The 21,713-nt window shown below is 33.9% G+C and overlaps 1 protein-coding gene and 1 long non-coding RNA gene across 3 annotated transcripts in view; one reads left to right on the top strand and one right to left on the bottom strand.

Moving 5' to 3' along the window:
* The window catches only part of LOC138700977 (monocyte to macrophage differentiation factor 2), a 133,861-nt gene that overhangs the window by 93,752 nt on the left and 18,396 nt on the right, over positions 1-21,713 (top strand). For both annotated transcript variants that reach the window (XM_069827432.1, XM_069827441.1), the window contains exon 5: positions 11,884-12,136. In XM_069827432.1, coding sequence (XP_069683533.1) covers positions 11,884-12,136 — 253 coding nt within the window. The remainder of the gene's footprint in view (positions 1-11,883; positions 12,137-21,713) is intronic.
* On the bottom strand, positions 2,717-21,367 carry LOC138700989 (uncharacterized). The gene is made up of 2 exons (XR_011332418.1): positions 20,458-21,367; positions 2,717-11,205 (listed from the first exon to the last, which is right to left on the bottom strand). It is a non-coding gene; the product is annotated as an uncharacterized lncRNA (long non-coding RNA).

The following is a 21,713-nucleotide window of genomic DNA, read 5'->3' on the forward strand; positions in this document are numbered from 1 at the left end:
TGAAATATGAAATTCAAGTATAACACACGATCTTTTATTCGCTGCTACCAAAACAATAGATTAACGGAAGTCTCTATCAAGTGATCGAAAATGAATCTTCTGTTATCCCTGAGCTGAGGACAGTTTTGTATTGTCTGAAACTGAGTAAACATCACATGATGTGATGGAACATTATTTTTTTTAATTCACTATGTTTATTGAGGTTAAATTCAAGGTTATATTCACATTTGAATCTCCACACATTACTGTGGAACATTATTTCGTATTTTTTCATATACAGGATTCTTTGAAAGTATAGTGTATATCTTCACTTATACTGCATCTCCAGTTTTGCCTGTACAAGATCCGTTTGAAAAGTTCGTGGCGTGATACATAGATGACTTGAAAACGTGTCAATGTTATCGAGCTTCGTATTGACATTAAATATTTTGTTAAAAAAATAAATAAAGAGAAGAAAGAATAAAACAAACACGGATGGTACACTGGGGGAATCCGCTCTAGCTTTTTCGACCGTGAAAAAAATAATCTAGAGAGTGTGGAAGACGATCCTCGTAATGAACGTCAGTAACAGCAACAAGTGAAGAAATCGTAAAAAAATCCACGATATGGTGCTGAATGACCGTCTACTGAAAGTGCGAGAAATTAGCGAGATTATACGTATCTCAACTGAAAGGGTCATTCTTAATCAATGTTTTGGGCATGTCCAAGGTCTCTGCAAGGTGAGATCCGCGTTTCCTTTCACCGGAACAAAAGCATGTCCGATGTCAGATTTCGAGGGATTATCTGGCTCGATTCGAGAAAAATACGCCCGATTTTTTAAACGGTTTATGACCACTGATGAAACCTGGATTCGCTACTACAAGTATATACCAGAGACAAAACAGCAGTCAAGAATATGGAAGCACAGTCATCCTCCGCCTCCAAAGAAAGCACAAGTTTTTCAATCAGCTGGGAAAGTCATGGCGTCCATGTTCTGGAATTCTAAGGCGATAATCATGATTGACTATCTAGCAAAAGGGAGAAATATAACCGGAGAATATTATTCATATCTCCTGTAACAACTGAAAGGGAAAATTCGGGAGAAGAGGCCAAGAAGAAAGTGTCGTTTCATCACGACATTGCAGCTGCTCACACGTCTGCAATCGCGGTTGCTAAACTACACGAACTACGGTTCTAATTATTGCCGCAATCCCTCTACTCACCAGAAACTTTTCAAACAACCCTCGTACCACGGTTCAATTGTTTTGCAGCACTATTCACAATTTTGAAACTTCACAAAGTGAAAGGTGACTGTTTTGGAGACTTTTGAATGATTTCGTAATACATGAAAAAGTTTGTTGAATGTGAGTTCTGTCATTCCTGACACTTGTGTCACAGACAACTGTTTTCGCAGCATCAATTGAGGCTGCATGCTCAGAGTCTATGGCGTGCAGATTGTTTTTAATAGAGTCTTTCTGTTCAGCATAATACTCAACAGCCTGCAGTCATGTGTCCCACCTAATTCTTAGAATTGGATTATGTGGCAATGGAATTTGAGGGTAGATTTCTTTCAAAATACGAACTGTTCTGGAAACTTTTAGAACAACTTTTTTCAGAAGAAATCAGTAATTCTACTTAGAGTTATTGCTCCTTACCACTTTTGTCACACGATGAAAATCATGCTCTACACAAGTGACATTGAGTATTTTAGGATAAACAACAGTTAAGTTAATGCTTGTCCAGATTTCATTATAAGGGGCAGAATCACTAATAAAAAAGTAACACTTTATCGTACTTAATGCCCCTGGCCACAGAATAGCCGTAACTTTATTGGACAGATTTACTATAATTTCGTTATTTCACTTTTCTAGAACATCACAATGTAAAACAATCTCTTCAAGATATTGTTCACTTAACACACCAAATTCTGCAATTAACGTGCCTTCTTTATTTGTGGTCTCATCAGTGGAAAATCAAATTAAACAATCTTCAATTTGTTATATTATCTTCTGAACAGTTTCATGGCATATGGCTGAAGGTTAGTTTTTTCTGAACATTAACATATTCAGGAATTCCCTGAAGCACTGATTCTTCAGTTTGTAGAGAGGAATGTCTGCTGAGATGAAAACACGGGTAGAGATCGGTGTTGAACTCAGACCTTACGTTTAGGGTTACCAGATGTTCGTATTTAGCAGGACATGTCCGTATTTTGAAGGTACATAATTATGTCCTGCCATTCTGTATGACTGCTAGTCTGTAGACAGACACGCTACCACAGAGCTAACTCAGCGGACTATAATATATATATATATATATATATATATATATATATATATATATATTGGAGGATTTTTCACCCCTTGACTGCTGTACGCCCGCTTATATCATACCCGGTTTTTTAAATATGACTTGAAAATGACATCTTCCAAATACAGAATACAGTATAATCTCGCAATAAATCATTTTTGGACTTAAAGAATAATATTTTGAGAGACACGTATTTTAAAAATTAACAAACTATTATTTCCAGTATACTTAACATGACGTATATATACGTACTACATTGCCGACATGATTATACTGTTATAATTTCGCAGTAACACATATTCGGACATGAACAACATATTTTGAGACATATATTTTAGAATTAATACACTGTTATTTTCAGTGGGCTTAGTACATACATAGGCCTACATACATACATACATACATACATACATACATTAGCAACATGGCAGAAGTATCACTGAATTTATTTTTCATATGCGTACAATTCTTTGTTTTCCCTTCTTTTGCACAAATAGCCTATGTATACAAATATTTAGGTGTGCCCACTCGAGAGGAAGTTACGTAGTTGACAATGTGAAATACACGGACTTTTTAAGTTAGTGCCAGGAACTTTGAACGACTGTCCTTGAGCTTTATTTTAATATGATCATTACGAATGCTAGTTGCACCGGAAATTGCAGCTGCTCAGATCGAAAGTGCATCATAGGAATACATGAGACAAAAACAGCTTCTATCATTTTTCCAGTTAATATCGTCGCTTCTATTACGTTTTACACAAGTTATTTCACACCAACCCCTGTTCCATTTCATAATTTTGATGGGTCAGCATTTCACAATAGCATTATTGGTGATTCAATATTAAGTACGCAGTGGCATTCCTCGTGGTTTCAAGAATACAGTTGGATAAATCTCGGCCTGCTCACTACATACAACTGTATCGAGAAACTCAAAATATGGTCCTGGACTGTGTCATTGCTACTTACTGCATGGATTTTATAGATTTTGGCTTTCATAATGTATCAACAATGTTATTTTTAATTTTATGTTATTTTTCTCGCCCCCATGAAAGTCCATGTTGAATATACCGCCTGCTTCAACGCATATGATGGCTGCTTATCTGCCTGCTCATAAGACCATTCTAACAATGCTTTCGCTAAAATGGTAGGTGACAGCACCAAATATACTATGGTCTTCGTCAGTTTTTTATAAAACAAAAATAATTAATTAACCTTACAAGTTCCATGAAAGTCCTACTAGTAATTAATTTGCAATTTTAACTTGAAAATCGTTTTAATTCTGTCACATAGCAGCTTTTATAACTGAGCAACTTATTGAATAGGAAGTCGCTTGTGGATATAGGCATAATTATATAGGTCGTCTTGTTACATATTTGACCATTGAATGAGCAAGCAGTATAAGCAGCGTTCGAGCAGGTGGTGGTTGAATATAACAGAAATAAAATACAATTGACTGTAGAATAGGCCATTTTAATATTATACATGCATGCTTGATCGTATTTATTTGTATTTTTTATTATTTTCAATTTGCCCAATTTTAATGTAACTTTTGTTTTTCTCCTGGTAATGAAGGTTAAATGTGCAAACTCTGTCAAATATCAAAGCGTGTACATTTGTATAGGGTACTTACATAGCCACATTGACTTTTATACAGTGGTGATATTCAAGAAGTTTAACAACCAGTTCTCTCATGTGTACCTATGTTAAACATATACGATATATGTCCATGGTAATTGCAAATATTACCTAGAAATAATTTAACAACCGTTTCGTCCGAACCAGTGCGAACCGGCCGAATATCACCACTGCTTTTATATATAAAATATAAAATGGGAAATACTGTTTCTTAAAGTCCAGTACTTCTGTTTAAAAATTTAAGAGAAATTTAATTTTACAATTTAAAAAACAACATACTGGTATGTCAACTTTTATTATTTTAGCTTGGAGACATCAAATAAGTTATATAGGCTAAGTTTTGCGAAAATGACCCACTTACTGTAATGTCTCCTAATCCTCTATATATCTGCGAAATTAATTAGGCTATCATATGGAGAATTATTTCAACTTTTGGATAAACGAAGCCAAATGTCGTAATTCTGGAAATGTAGAATATGTCTCAGTAAACCAGAAAACTAAAGTTCATAATCTACGTAAGTGTATTTTACATTATTTCTTTTAGACATACAGGCCTATTTTGAATAGTAATTGAAGAAAATAAAATATGCGCATAATGATGAAGGAAATTAATTGCTGTCAAACGTTTATACCTATGTGTCAACTTCGTAACATAAATTTTTTAATGACAAGGAATAGTTTATGTGGAATATTAATTTTGAAGACTAATGAAGAGCTAGCTCATCTTTCCTCTAAAGATTTAAAAGTTTGACCCTTACTTTTGGTTTATATTCATTTCATATTCTTACATTTCGTGTGATGTTTAATTGTGCGTGTATATATAACATTCGCTTTATTTTGCATGTGTTATAAAATATTTTTAGTCTTAAAAATAAAGGCTATGCTATATAAGATATTATTATACATACATCTATAATTCGTCTTTGGTATCATCCATTGATTGTGTTCTGCCCAAGGGCAGGTCTTTCACTGCAAACCCAACATTCTCCAGTCTTTCCTATTTTCTGTCTTCCTCTTTGTCTCATTGTTTCAATAAACAGCTTGCTTTCTCTTATTCCTGCACTACTATGTGTTAATATGACAAAGTAATAATACCAGTCCTCTGTAGTCATGGTCATTTTTACGACCTTGATCGAACTCTTTTAAGTGGTCTGAAGGACTGAAGGTCAAGTGAAGCCGAGAAACGATGTAAAAAATCGTATGAAATATCATACTAAACTTGTTATAGAATCAGTTTACTAGGTTGAAGGAAACCTTTCACGTGCTGGGTAGGACCTAATGCTTGCTTCCATCATGAGTACCGGGTATTCAATTGAGCTCGTACGTAGACGAGGCTTATGAATATAATATGTAACTTGAAACAATTGAGATCCTTGTTTCTTCTTTTCTTGGCTGATAATTTTAAAAAGTTTGAATTATGAGAGTGATAAACATTTTGGAATCGCGATCAAGAAATTGTGTGTGCTTTCGTAAGGTATTTTTCCAGGTAGGAATGGAGTTATGACTGCGAAAGAAAAGCGAAATCATACGGAAAGTCCCCCTCTTTCGATCTCATTTTCGCTCTACACTCGTTAATTTGTGCCATCTGTAAATTCTTACGAAGATACATCGCGTAAAGAAATACAGGGTGATTCACGAAGTTTTAGCACCATTTAGGGAGGGCTCTATTGAAAAATGAAGTGATAAACTCGCAATAACAATTTATTACCTTTACCAACATTTTTTCGGGTGTATGCCTTTTTGAAAGATGACATATCAGCATTCGTAAGTGTTCGAAAAATAGATTCAGTATATTTTGTTACTTGTATATTTTAGGATACATTAAAGAAAATGAGTCATATTCTTCTTTGAGCAGTCATGACACATTGTACACCAAAATCTTAAAAATTGTCTTCATGCTTTTCTAGTTAACTTAATTTTACATAGGCTCACTCATTTTACACAAACACTTGTGCTCTCTGTGCCTAGAGTTTACCAGTACCATTATTATGTAAATAACATTGTAACAATTAAAAATATGTAATGCAGTGTAATGACCTCGATTCAACAGCCATACTTGCTCAGATGTCATTCTGTCTTGGACATATTTGCAGTGGGAAGTAATTGCACTGTATGCTAAATTGGAATAGGGTATACGGTATATCAAACATCTTAATATAGCGGCAGTAAAGAATTGATTTACTGATACCTTAAAATTTCCATTTTCGAGATGTAATACATTCAGTACAGTTATTTAGAACAATTACTTCTGTAATACACTTATGCAGTGAAATGTTATAAATTCTGAATAAGTAATAACTGCTTTATTATTATGGTAAATTACCTGGCTGACTGGTTTGGACGTGGTGTCTTGTCATCCTTCAAAGCATAGTGAATTAGTGAGGTTCAGCGCTATCTTCTAGTTTCCTGTTGTTGTGGGTGTGTTCATGATTGTGTTGGAAAGAGTGTGTGTTTTGAAATTCAGTGAAGTGTTCAGGATGTGTTGTGGGTGTGTTTGTAAATTTCATAGAGTTCTAGAGTTGTCATTTTTTGGCTGGATGTGTAGTATTTTCATGTCAGTGTCTGTGTTGCTGTAGATATGATTGGAGTTTGTGATGTGTTCTGCTTAGGTTGAATTGTTGTGTGGTTTGGCTATTGCTGTGATATGTTCCTTGTAACGTGTTTGAAATGATCTTCCAGTGTGTCCAATGTAAAAGTCGTTGCAACTATTTCATGATAGTTTGTAAACACCCGTTAAGTTGTATTTATTTATGTGTCTTGTCTTTGTGTTAAGATGTTTTTGTAGTGTGTTTTGTGTTTTGTATGCAGTGTTGTATTTTAGTTTCTTGAAAGATGATGCAATTTTGTATGTCTTTTTGTTTTCGTATGTCAGTGTGATGCAGTGGCGGCTCATACATATTTAATGCATAGTGCCAAAATCAGTGGTATATCCAGGATACCCTAAGGGGGAGGGTAACTCTTTTTCCTACTATAAGCAATAATAATAATAATAATAATAATAATAATAATAATAATAATAATTAGAGACGAGAATTCCATGCAAATGCATGTTTTTATAGGAACATAGGACATACGTAGCTCATACTTAGTACTTATCCATTTCATTACTTTCCGGTTCCAAATATGTGTACTTTTCCCGTGCATATTTTCCACTTTTTAGGGATAAAAACATGCATAATGCATATTTAGGTAATTTTTAGCTTAATAATGCATATAATATACATTAAATTCAGTTTAAATGCATGTTTTAATGGTTTTGGTGGACACCTTAGTTTCTGGATTTTATGTCCCATATTTTAGCTTCAGAAATCAGGATTGAAAAAAAAAAAAAAAAAAAAAAAACTAAATAACAGAAAAATTAAATAAAATGTTAAGATTTTCTCAATAAGGTGTTAGAGGACCTTTCCCTGGACGGAAGTCCACTTTTACAACACTTTACAGACGACCCTCTATACACTGCGTGTCATAAATTTATTACGTTGGATATTTTGAGAATAGTAAGTAGAGAGGAAATATAGAGGGTTCAAGGAAATTGCCGACAAATAATTTAGGTCAAAAGCATCCTCTTTCAGGGAGGTTGTAAATTCTCTTCCTTTTCTAGTACTAGTAGCAATTTAGATTCTTCTAAAATTGGAATCACCGTAAAACTGTGTTTGCAGTGTGTGAATGTCGTAAGTTGTTAATGTGCTTGTTTATTCTGTTTGCGCGTGTTAATGTGGTTCTAATATGTTTCCAATTTAAAGATTCCAAAAGTGTACTCTTTGCACAGTGGATTACTGTAAAGGAAAAGATTTTATTAGGTCAGATGAGGATGTCGTATTTTGCGACTGTTGGAGTAAAGAGTAAAGCAATGCTGTTCTGTTTCCGAATATTTTATATGACAATTGTTCTTTGTAAAAAATTACAAAACTTGTTCAAAATAATTATTAAATTACGATGTCCGTTTTTAAATCGTATCTAGGTAACTGTAAGGTCTATTATAATTTCAGATGAAATGTACTAAAAAATTTCAAGTCGACCAGCATGTCGCATCTGTTTCACATATTGCAAGAATGCAACAAAAGAAATAATCTTCAAAGAATTTCATAGATCCCTCAGTTATGCCCGTGGGAAAGTGAATGTAGCGGCGAAAAACAAATTGGATAGGGTGCTAAATGCTAACCCGGACTGCGGATTCTTTTGTTCAGTGAAGAAGGTTATTTGTGGCGAAAACTTGAATGAAGAATTTGACCTGACACTGTCACAAATATGTTCATTCAAGTTTAAACCCGTAACTTCTTGCAATATAGAGACAAGTGCAGGAACCTCACAGAAACCAATTTAAAAATGTTATTAGGTTTTTAACTGTGCAAAAAAAGTGAAGTGAAATAAGACATTTTGAAACAAAAATAAAAGTGCATATTTTAATGTATTTTTCGCTTGATCATGCATATTTCATAGTTTGATAGTACATGAATGCATGCATATTTTGGGATTTTATAGTGCATAAAATTCTTGTCTCTAATAATGATAATAATAATAATAATAATAATAATAATAATAATAATAATAATAATAATAATAATCACTCACCAAATTTATACAACTGGAGCACTTGAGCACTTTTGTTGACCAGGTTAATATGCGCGATAGATAAAACCCATTCGCCTATTGTTCTGACTTGAAAATAAATCCATTATTTTTTTGTTGAAGTTGTCTATTTTGCAAACAAAACTCCTCAGATTCATCGTGCCTTCTTAGTGCTAAATCTAGTGCCCCACAAAATCGTATACAATTTATTATTAAATTTAACACATATCTGTTTTTATCAACTTGCTCATTGTGTTTTGCAATCGCGAATTTAACTGATTTTCAGTGTTCGCTTTACCCAGCATATACAAACTGAAGACGTCATTCATATTAACCTTTGACTTATGATGTGTTTTTATTTTACCCCATAAGTGTACTAAATCTGACACACCCACTTTTGACCAGCTAAGTTCACCTCCGAACAGAACATACGGGAAAAAGAAGAACGCATTTTTCACATCACATCCACACAACCAGTTGTTTTTTAAATAAATATCTGGGTTGAATTTGCGAGATCTGTTAACTTTAGCACTTTGCTGCTTTCGATGAATATTTAAGTGCGGTGTTGGTCTGCCTAATTCTTTAACACGAAGTTTGTTTTCATATGTTAATGTTGAAAACTGAGATTTCAATAAAGCGCCAACCGAATTAATTTTTTAACAGTACACAACACGATAACACGACCACTATTACGATGACAACCTCACGACTTAACACGTTCACACTACACTTGGTACTGTTGGTAGAAATAATAAAGTGAAAACTTTCTCAAGCCAAGTTTTCAAGAAACCGGGAGAGATTTTATTATCTTATTGTTGCAGTCTTCGCTAAGAAACTTGTTCCGACAAAGCGGAAGGATAGACAGAGCGCTAGGTAGTAAGGGATCGGCATAGTAAATGGGGATGTATACAGTTTTACAAGCATTGCAAAAGCCAGCGGCAATTTGTGCCTGGCACATTTCAGATCATGCTTTTAGATGCTGAAAAGGACGAGCGAACATGAAGATTGCGCACGCATCCCATTATATTTCTTATGGGATGTAGTGCCTGGCACAGATCCATCCTCCAAACACTGGTTACAACGTGTTTCGCTGCAAAGATCATATTGACGGTAGAGTTTGTGTAAGCGTAACTTGTTTCTCTCAAGTTTTGAGCGGAAAATATGAATTCTCCTTTTCCTTCTGTATTCTGGTAGTGCCATGGCACAACGGCACTACCTCTAAAGCCGCCCCTGGTGTGATGTATTTGTTTTTTTGTGTTGCGTTTTCTTGTTTGCGTTTAGTCTTTCTTATGATGTTTATTACGTTCGGGTTGTATCCATTGTCCTTTGCTATGTATTTGATAGTGTGTATTTCTTCCTTATAGTCTTGTTGGCTCATAGGAATGTTGATGATTCCGTGTATCATGGATCGAAATGCCGCGTGTTTGTGTTGTGTGGAGTGATTGGAGGTGTTATGTCTGTGTGTTATCATGGTAGTGAGTTTCCTGTATATTTTGAACTCATGTTTATTGTTTGTTTTTGTTATTGTTGATGTCTAAGAAAAATATGGATTTTTTGTTTTCTACTTCTACTGTGTAGTGTAGTTTTAGGAGTATTTTGTTTCTGTGGGTTTTCAATCTGTCTTTTGTTTAGTACAGGGCAATTACAAATGATTCATCAGGTTTTAAGTGGCTGCATAAAGAAAAACGTAACACTTTGAATAATGAATGATACATCAAAATAAAGAGAAATTATCCACGTTTCGGACACACCTTCACACTTGCTCGATATGGCTTCCTCTCATTACATGACACATCAATGTGATATTGAAGTTCGTCTCATACGCGCAGTAGAATATCCTTGGTAATGGTAGTAAATGCATCTGTAATGTGATTCTTAAGCTCAACCAAAGTTACTGGTAGTGGTGATATGTACATTATATCTTTTGCACACTCCCAGAGAAAAAAAAATCACAGACTGTTAGGTCGGGGGGAGTCTAGGAGGCCACTGTAACAACACTAAGTCATCTTCAGTGCATCACCCAAACCAATGACAAGGGAGTTCTGTGTTCAGGTAGCGATGCACTTCAGTATGCCAATGGTGTAGCACCCTGTCATGTTGAAATATGAAGTTACTGAAATCCTCAGTCACTTGAGGAAACAACCATTGCTATAGCATATCTAGGAATGACATACCGGTCACAGTTGTATCCAATGATTTAGATACTGCAACAAACACATTCACTTTTGAAGAACCTCATTCATGTTGCACTGTCAAACATGGTTTTTCAATACCCCAGATGCGTACATTAGAGCGATTTAAATTTGCCACTCAAATGAAATGTGACCTCGTCACTAAACTCTAAAAGGTCTTAAAAACCATAATTTTCCTTCATAACGGCCTGCATGGAATTACAAAATATCGTTTGGCGAGGTCTTCCGATTTTAGCTTTTGCAGTAACTGTATACGGTACAGTTTCATTCACAATCGGGTTCGTAAAATTTTCCATACAGTCAGTTGTGGAATATCAAGTTCCCGGCTGGCACAATATGTTGATTTCTGAGAGCTACCTTGAAACTCGCCGTCACTCGCTCCATTGTTTCATTAGAAACGCTTGCACGTCCACTGCTTTTACCTTTACATGTACCAGATATCTTAAATTGATGATGCCATCGCAGAATGCTTTGGTGACCTGGTGGTGAAGGTCCAGGATATTGTCTCTGGAACACACACTGTACTGTAACAAAGGAAAATGACTTCTCATATTCCAAAACTGCGAACATTTTCTGCTGCATAGATACCATTTTGACAACTATGCTTCTACTGCCGTCTGTCTACATGCATCAGAGTTACAACAATGGAAAAGTAAACTTTCAGAGTTTTTTTTCGATTCATGATTAGTACAAACATATTGCATCCATAGTTTTTGCAAATATTTGACTTAAAACCCGATGAATCATTTGTAATTGAGGACGTAGCTGCAATAAGGGCCCATACTCCAAAATGCTGTTCTGAGATATATAGAGTTGAAATTTTTAAAAACAGTGCAGGGCATATAAATTATATTAAAATAAACAGGTTTATCAGCATTACTGTTCAGCATTTCTCAACGAAACTTTGTGGGTATAACAAAGAAACTACAGAGAATCGATTTATGCATTCTCCGGAAAAAGGGCCTATGGGGCTATGGGCCCTTATTGCAGCTACGTCCTCAATTGTCCTATATTAGTATGTCGTGCCAGTAAATGATGTTGTCTGCATATTTATTGTTGTCCTGTTGTAATTTTTCTCCAAAAGTAGTTGTTTATAATACTTATAAAATATAAGCTTCACATAAAGTACTTACTGTGATTGCTGATAGGATTAAGCTATGTAAAAAACAGTCTTTACATATGACTTTCTTAATTCTATACAGGCAGTTGAAGGACATGCTGCATCGTGGTGACAGGGCAATGATATATGTGTTCATAGCAGCATCGTACTTTCCTTGGCTTACTATACAGCCATTTCCTCTTACTGGATGGACAGCTGAGCTGTGGTGGATAGTGTGGGTCCTAGCGTCACTTGGAATCCTGTACCAGCAGTTATTTCATGAGCGGTACAAATGTCTGGAAACATTCTTTTATCTTTTCATGGGCATTGTACCATCTTTAGCTATTATTAGTATGGTAAGTACACATTATCAACATATTTATGCTAGATGAGTTACTGATATGCATATTTTAAAAATTCTGTAAAAGCCTGTACCGGTAGTCTATTCTTATTCTTTATGTCTTTTACAACGGTCATGAAGAAGAATATATATTAATGTGTCATATTAAAATACTGTAATGAAAGAAAACCAACAGCACAAAATATATAAATAAAATGTGATCCTAAATCAACAAAATTAAGAAAGAAATAAAACGTAAAATAGGTTTCAATTCGGATTACATTCCTAATTGTATCAATACATTATTACATAATTTATATCACATTAAAACAAGAAGGAATACTCCGAAGTACAAAATATCAGTACATTACTGTACCCAGGAACTCTCTTAAACAACATGACAGATTTAAAGAAATATTTATAGACATATAACTATATCACCTGTCATCGAAAGTTGGCTTTCTCATTAAAATACAATACATGACCAGTGTAAGAGAGAATATATGCGTAATACTACTATTCAGACACAACTCTAAACTCTATCGCCAGGCAGTCAAGACTCCTTTTTAAAACTCCAGAGCATATTAATGTCAATAGTATTTCTTTTGTACCTGTATATGTATAGAGAGATGCTATTATCCATAATTGGTGATTCTTTCTATTGAACATGACTTTTCTTCAGAATTCAATTAGATTAATACAGTACTGCAGTCCAACATATAAAATTGAGATAAAATGACATAACTGTACACTATGTTCAGAAATGTTTGCTATGTTCTGTGCTAATAATGTAAGATAACTGGACAATGTTATACAAAAATGAGTCAACCCACCAGGTAGTAGTTTTGAGTAAATTCAGGTTAAAGCTTAACTTATTGTAAGAAATCACACATGACTATATATTTTCAAAAATACGTACCTATTGTCTGAAAGTATGGAATATATACAGTATCTATGATACGTTTCAATTTAAAATGTCAATATTTCACATAAGAAAACAGTACAAAATGAGGGTTAACTGCTTTTTGCATAACATCATTTTAATGATATTTCCCATTTAAGAAAATATTTTAAGCCTTTAAGCCTACTGAACATTGTATTAGACGTACTGTGAAAACTTGAGAAATATAACATAGAATTGTACCTCAACAGATACAAACATGTTTGAAAATAATTCATGACAGTATTTAGTAAATACTATATTAATAGTGTTACGGTAATGGTGAACATGACTAGAAGTACACAATATAAAATTCACCAAGACAGTTGAAATATTTAACACATACCTTGGTGTTATATTTCATTGAATGACTAATTTAAGAACGAAATTATGTGAAATAGGAAAACATGCTAAGGCTGAGATATTAAGTCAACACAAGAATAGGACCGTAATACAGGTTGCCCATGAAGTCAATACATTTCACAGAAAGAATAACTATGGCTCATTTATGTCGTTGGTCCAGCAATGACGAGTACAGATTTTAACTATTGCTGAACGAATCACAGTAGTGGAATGCCATTTAGTTAGCAAAAATTATGCTGAGCCTCAAACCATATCAGCATGCCTCTCTTATGTGCCGCTTTAGCTCATTCATATTGATCAAATTAGGCACTGTGATATTGTCAACAGTGCCCTTGATGATAAAGCCCCATGCAAAAAAGTCGAGGGGAGTCAGGTCGGGAGACTGGGGAGCCCATATGTAATTCGAGACTGGGGAGCGCATATGTAATTCGAACCTCTTCCAATCCACTGGCCAGGAAAGATCTTATCCACATAGTCTTGCACAATGTATGCATATTGGGGTCTTGCCCCATCTTGTTGAAAGACCACTGAGTCGAGGATACCATCCTGCTGCAACTATGGAACTTGGGAATGTTCAGTTCATGATTCGAGTGGATGTCTTTCAACTTATGGTGTGATACTCTCTGTATGCATTGTGGGCTGATCGGAGGCCGACTACATACTGCTCATTGGCTACAGACCTTGTACACCTGAATTTGTTTGCTAACTACTGTACAGCAAGTTTCATAGTTGCTTGTTTGTGGTACTTTCTCTTAAAGACCCTCTAGAGCTCAGCATAGCTTTTTCCACCTAAACGACTTTCAGCATTGTAATTTGCTCAGCAATAGTTAACATTAATTAGTTGTATCTTCACTGAACCTATAACAGAAATGAACTACAATTTATGCTTTCTATAAAATGTATAGTGACTTCATGGGCACCCCATATACTTTTTATAATAAAGTCTTTTTATTCAGCATCATATTCACTCAGCAGATAAATTATTTTCTTCATATTCAGAATGCTCGCATTACCGAAATCTTCAATGTCATCAATAAAATTTCTTCGTCTTACAATCTTTAAGAATTTATAAGATGACTGTGCATTTTTTGGAACCTTCTTTAGTACAACTTCTAAATCTTTTATTTTTTTTTTTAAGACCATTATTTCCCATTGGTTTCACTAATAGAGCAGCAAGGCTATATTATGCACTATGAATTTAAACCATGTATGAAGACCCTTACATGTTGTAGTATTTCAATTTGACATTACCTAAATCACTTCGCGTATTGGAGATGTTTTTGATTCTATTTAATATAATGCAAAATATTTATTTATGTAACAGTACTCACCTTTGACACAAAACACATCAGTCAACATCAATCAACTAATTATATAGGTACTTCTAATAACAATGATTACATAAGTAACAATAAAATTATTAACACATACTCTGTGTCACAAATTCACAGGCATGGGTTGACTGATTTTTCATTATTGCCAATTGTCAGTTTCCTTGCAGTATATTTTACACTTTCCTCCAAGATGGCATTAACATGTAGGTTGACTGGTTTTTGCTTAATTATGAATGGACAATCTGTGGAAAGTGGGTTGACATTTCTGTCCCTAAATGACTGATTTTGTAAATGTGAGTTAAGCATTTTTGCATAACACCGTACAATTGACATTAAATGAAATATATCCTCCCTCCCTTTATGACCTTCATGAATGACTTCCGCCTAGGGCCTCCTAAGCTTCTGTCTCTCTCCACAAGGTGAATAGGGTAATCAACTAGAAACACTGCGAATTTTAAGACAGTGTATTGAATGTAAACCAGTTATGCTATATACACCATTTGATAGATGTTATTTATTACAAGTTATATTTTCTTTATACGAATCACAATCAAGCCTCTATTCAAAGACCTAAATGAGGAAAAAGCAATGGTATATTGTTGAGAGGAGATGTAGATTGTATTTTTTTTTCATTGTTGGTAATGAAAAAAAGAAAGCACAACATTTTGAAGTCTGGTTCTTATCTTAGTCTTCAGGTGATCAAACAAATGGGATTATAAGGGTTCCTGCTCGTTGGGGTAGTTACAAGCAGTTAAATCTACATCAGATTCCGTAATTTTATAAATTGGGTCAGTAAAGCAGGTAACGATTAGAAATCCCTTCTTACCTTTTTTTTTTTTTTAATAATGAAGACTAAGATAGAGCCAATCTTCGAAACGATGTGATTTCCTTTTTCATTACCAGTAATGGGAAAAGTTTAATCTGCAGCTTTTCTAAACTCTATTCAAAGAATTGACGCCTATATGCAGTGATGTTACCAGAATTTTTAATTTGAGGGAGAGAAACATTTGAGTAGACGAATAGCTTTTCTTTCTTGTTATAGAAAATGATTATTATTGGTCAAAGCAAAATGTTTCTGATATTAAGTACCGGTATTAGTACTGATCAAGATACCATTTCAATTTTCATAAAGCAGTTGAAGCTTAAAATTATTCACAGATGAACTGTTAAGTTATTTAATTAAACAAATCTGTCGTCGATTTTCAAAAGGGGACACATCCAAAATAACAAAGTGTTGGGAAATCGCAAAAAACTGTAACTGACTTAAAAAATTAAAATGTTCTAATTAGATCACTACGAATACATACATTCAGGATCCATAATTTCAATGATACTGGATTTGTACTTTCCTCTAACATTTGAAAATAATATTGTTGTCCCCTTATGTAACTTGATCATGGACTTGTCCCTTTTTGCAACATTTCTGCATTTTTATTTGTGCAGAGACTATCAAACTCAGAAAATAGTTGTAATGCTTTATTACGTTAATTAAATTAAATGTACATTAATACGTTGTTTTAAAGAAAGAGATAAACTTCAGTATAATGATACATTTGTAACAGTAAAAAAAATCTACAAATATACTATATTATTGTCTCACTGAAGTTTTTGAAAGTCTGTTTGATTACAAAAGAAAAGGGAATTAAATTACTCTTTATCATACAGGAAATATGGAAAACTGAACATATTGAAAATGAAACAATTAGGTACCGCAAGACAAATAAAACATACAATACTAAAGAAACTGGCTATAAACAAAACTGCTAGTATATTCTTCATTAATTTCATCAAAATCAGAATCTGGATTATCTATTGCATTGTTTCGTGGGCCTTCCACTACTACTTTATAATATTGGAGATTAGGCAGTGTAGCCCAGTGTTCACTAAAATGTGCAGACAGTAAATCTGCAACATCTTCAATTTTAGCAGCTTAGACAGCTACTCTAGTATCAATTTTAGTTTGCCTAATAGTCTTAAGTGACATTCCACACTTCAACAAGGATTTGGCAACACCAGACTCTCTGCAATTTACTTCTCCTTGGACGAGTACAACACCAGCTTTTCTAGTCAGTTTCAACCTCTTACAGGGAGCAAATGGAAAATTATATGAAGCTGGAGGTTTCATAACTGATTTGACAGCTGTTTTCCAGTCATACAGAGACACTTTCCTTCAGACGAGACTCTGATAACAGTGCCTTCAGTTCTGTACATTTTCCAAGTACTCATTTCGAACAACAATCTTCTTCTCCAGCCGACCGAAAACTCTATCAATTGGTAAATATGAATGTCCAACTATTGGATACAAACATTTAACTTCTTTAATACCTGCAGTAGCACTGGTTGTAAGCCATTTACTCAACATTCCCAAAACAATTTGGTTTTGTTTTGACCACCACAGCCGTCACAGAATAGCTCAATTTTGTGGATATTGGACAAGTTATGCTGTTTAAGCGATGACATAAGCATGAAGCTATTTCGTTTGAGTCCTTATGTTCACTTTCAAGCCAAGTATAGATAAATGTGTTTGCAGAAGTTTGTGCATTGTTTGAAAAGCCAAGGCAGATTGTGAAGTTATAATTGTATAACTGACGAGAATAATATGCCTTTTGATCTGGAACTTTCGATAAAATTTGATTTATTTTGACAGCCATAAGACAGAATGAGAACACCTTCATCATTGGATTTTATTCTCTTGTAAATTGTTTGGCCTTCAGGTTTTGTATCTTTAACTGAGTAGATAACTGTCCTCTTGTGTTGCAAATTCTTTCCTGCATCTGTATACATGTTGAGCAACAATCTGTTGCCAGAGTTGCAAGACTTATGTTAAATTCCGTATCAAAAATATTTCTGAAATAGTCATATTTAACTTTTTGTTCTGGGTTTGTGGTACATACCACACAAGTTTTTTATATTTAATTCACTAGGTAGATACTGCTTTATTGTGCTTTTAGCTCGAATGTAATGGGATATATTTAAAGAAATAATTCAGTTGATATGATAGTGTTCTGAAGTATAGTACCTACTTTCAATATTTGTGTCAAGTGGGCAGTTACTGTAGAAAAGTGGGCATTAGCTCCCTGCTGGTGTCGCTTCTGCTTAGCTGTGTAACTATAGAAAAAGTTATGTGTTTAAAACAAGTACAATGGCTTCTCCTCTCTCAGCCAAAAAAATACCCTGGAAACTCTTATTATAAGCTAGATATATGAAATTCCATTGGACGCCATTCAATGGAATTCATATTGCTCTTGCAATTAAAGCTGAGGTTTTTGGTTCTCAGTGACATTCGAATTTTATATTAATCTTTCATTTTCATGCAAATGTACTGTTTCTGTATAATATAGAATATCTGTGACTGTTAAAGGAAAGCAATATGATACCTATAGGTATTGCACATAAAATAATTTTATTTTATTAATTGTCATCCATCATACATGACAGGTAAAAATCTCTAGATTACTGTATTATAATAATAATAATAATAATAATAATAATAATAATAATTTTTTTTTTTTTTTTTTTTTTTTTTTCTATTCTGGCACAAGCAAGTTATAGTTTCAATTAGTTCTAATTTGGAAACCCTTTAACATTCTCCAGTTCACAAAATCGTAAGACATAGCCTTTCACACCTGCCATTGGTATAGGCAACATGTCACTGAACTTGATAGATTGTGTAATGTGTTCATGGCCATTATACCACGTGGATTCACTTCACTGCCCCTTCTGACATAGCAGCATGTAAGACTTTGGAACGGAGCAACTTGTAGCTGTAGGTAAGTATGCATAATCTTATGATTGAGTTCAAACCCGAATTGAGATTTATTTTCCAGGTTATAAAATTCTTTGGAATTGCTCTCTTCAAAAAACTTAAGTCGACGGTGATTTACTTATATGAAAAGAGTTTGTCCCTGAACGAGAGTTCAAATGATAAATTTTACCTGTAGTTTCTCGTTCATACAAAAATTCAACTCCAAAAGTGTCTTTTCTATTGTTTTCATAATTTTATTATGTAAGGAATTGTGATTTTTGCTTATGACATAAAAAAACTGTTGTCTTTAGCGTAAAATTCTGTCTTGAAAATGTTGTCTTTTCCATAAAATTGTGTTTCATCTTAAAACTGCAAAATTTACCACTGTATTTTGGGATTAGCAGGTATATTTTCGGAAACAAAAAAATTACCACTCTTAAAGGCTAAATTTCTGGACTTAAAGTAATATTAGCACCTAAAAATGCATTTATGTTTGCTTTCATTGTTATACTATTCTTCTTAGATGTATCTGCGCGTTAAATACAAACAAAGTGTCTGCGCGTTAAATACAAACAAAATGTAACTGTATCATTGTATAATTACTTTGATATCCCTTCACTAAATAATGTTTCTGCTGGAATGCAAATATTTAATGTGGAAAATAAATACTCTTCGAAGTGAGTGAAAAAATTACCATACAGATTTCTACATTTATAACCAGAATACACAGCTACAGCTTTCAACTTGTAAGATAGCTTCGTCACTTCGGAATATAAAATACTACACAAACACACCCCCACAGGAAATACAATCAGAAGGCGCAAAGACCACCCAGTTCTGAGGATAGCCCGCAAGCTGAAACTAGTCAACAAGGTAACCTAGTTAATTAACACGTGAAAGTATATATATTTTATATTTCGAAGTGATATAGTGTTAAAAGTTGTGTAATCAAGATGATAGCTTAGTCAATTAATGCCAGTGCACTACATGACACGATTGCATGTTCAGTCCCTATTGTTTCTTTTTACCTGTTAGGGTACTTTTTTTCCTTATATAATAAGTTGCAATCGAATGGATGCCATAATTTCGTTTCAAATAATAATAATAATAATAATAATAATAATAATAATAATAATAATAATAATAATAATAATATTGAATTTAGTAGAAAAACTACAACATTTATTACAATCTACGAATTTTAGTAAGTGATTGATTAATGATTATATTCATATTTAAAAATATAATATTTATCCTTTTATAATCGGAAAATTTCATAATCTAGGGACTCTTTTGTTTCAGGTAGTGTTACCTGAAATTTTTATATTTATGTATACTTAATTACTCTTGCTTAATATTTATTTAATTACAATACTGTAATTACTGGTACAGATGTTTTTACTCAATTAATTGAACTATCTATTCTGTCATCTTATCATCATAGTGTTCTATGTATTGAATGTGGACAGATTTTTTTCCAGCAGTTCAGCAGAAGAGGCTGTAGCGGGACAAAAACCTTATGTCTAAAACAGTCACATTTTCAGTATGACTTATCTTCAAAATCTCGATGTATGTATATATAGGGTGATTCACGAAGTTTGTGCATTACTCTAGGATGTGATTTCTGGCATCATTCTGATGAAAAATGTTCATATAAACATGTCACATTTTTAAAATTGAGTGAGTTACCCCTCCTGAATGTTAAACATAAACTTAGATTTTATGAAGTCTTAAGCATTTTAATTATTTACAACAATGGTACTGGGTGTATTATAAATTCATTAAAAAACATTCACGTTATTACTTCAGTCACCCGGAATCTGAAAGCATAGCGGCCGTTAGCTTTGTCTGTAAAACAGAGAGAGTGCATGCGTGAGCATATACTACCTGTACTGCTTCTACCCACTGCGTGACGTCACTCATGCTTGCAAATCCCAGGCGGCAAGTGTACTTACCTGAAAAATCTGTATTAAAGCCAGTTTTCAAAGATCCAACCTTCTGAGCAATACACGTAGCCAACTGAGTATGAACTATACGTGCCACATTCTCTAACTTCCGTTGTTCGGATGCTAGATAGATACATTGTACTGGTGTTGAGTTATCTCTAACCATGACCCTGATGTCACGAGATCTTGTGTTGCTCCTATCAGCTGTACTGTAACACATACAGCTCCAGATGTCCAGAAAGAGAGAGAGAGAGGTTCACAAGAATGCATGTTATGGAAGAAAGAAACGTGATTTTATCCGACATTATTCAAAATCGGACACACACACAAACACATACGAACTTTTTTCATCAAAATGATGTCAGAAATCACATCCTAGAGTATTGCACAATCTTGGTGAATCACTCTGTATATTACCAGTACAAAACTTTGTATAGACAAAGTAAAAACTGCGTGCACACACACACACACACACACACACACATACATAGAGGGAGAGAGTAATCAATTCGAATATGAACAAAATGAAACAATTTATATAAATACAGTACGGTATCATTATTTACAAATCAATAGATAACACATTGACTGAACATAGATGAGAAGTTGTGACTAATTCTCTTGGTCTTAATGTGATCGTTGTATAAATTATTACTTATAATGAATTTGTTCTTTCCACACGTCCAAAATCACTACTGGTAACATAATTTTTGTCGAAGATGTTATAGGTCGTGCTCTTTACGTTGTCAATCACCTTTGGTTTTGAAATACGCACTGTTCTGCACAAAGAAATCTGATAGTATAAGTTACAATGAAAGACATGTAGTAGCTTCATAGCTACTACTACAGTTTCGTTGAATGTGATATTCATGAAGGCACTACTTCAAACAGCTGTTACAGTAATTTTCTATCTTGATGAAAAACGATCATGTTGTTATTTTCCTGTTGCAGTTGTGGCATGAGGAACTATTGCAACAGATTGAGGTATGGTCCCGAACCACTGTTTCCTCAATGAAGAAAGTGCACTTGTACACTTTTCCACATATCACTCTCAAGTCCTACATCACTGTTGGACCTTTTTAAACTTTGTATATGACATGGGATTTTCGATGCTTCATGCAACGTTATGAGTATTCGCTTTATCACTAATATCAAGTATTACTGTGTTACCACAGTTCAAAAAATTAATGAGTTCCATTTGACACATAATGCTTATAAATCTGACGCTTCGTGTAATGCTTGCTCATTTTGCATGTAATAAATAC

This window comes from Periplaneta americana, chromosome 1 (genome assembly GCF_040183065.1).
Source record: "Periplaneta americana isolate PAMFEO1 chromosome 1, P.americana_PAMFEO1_priV1, whole genome shotgun sequence".
Classification (NCBI taxonomy): domain Eukaryota; kingdom Metazoa; phylum Arthropoda; class Insecta; order Blattodea; family Blattidae; genus Periplaneta; species Periplaneta americana.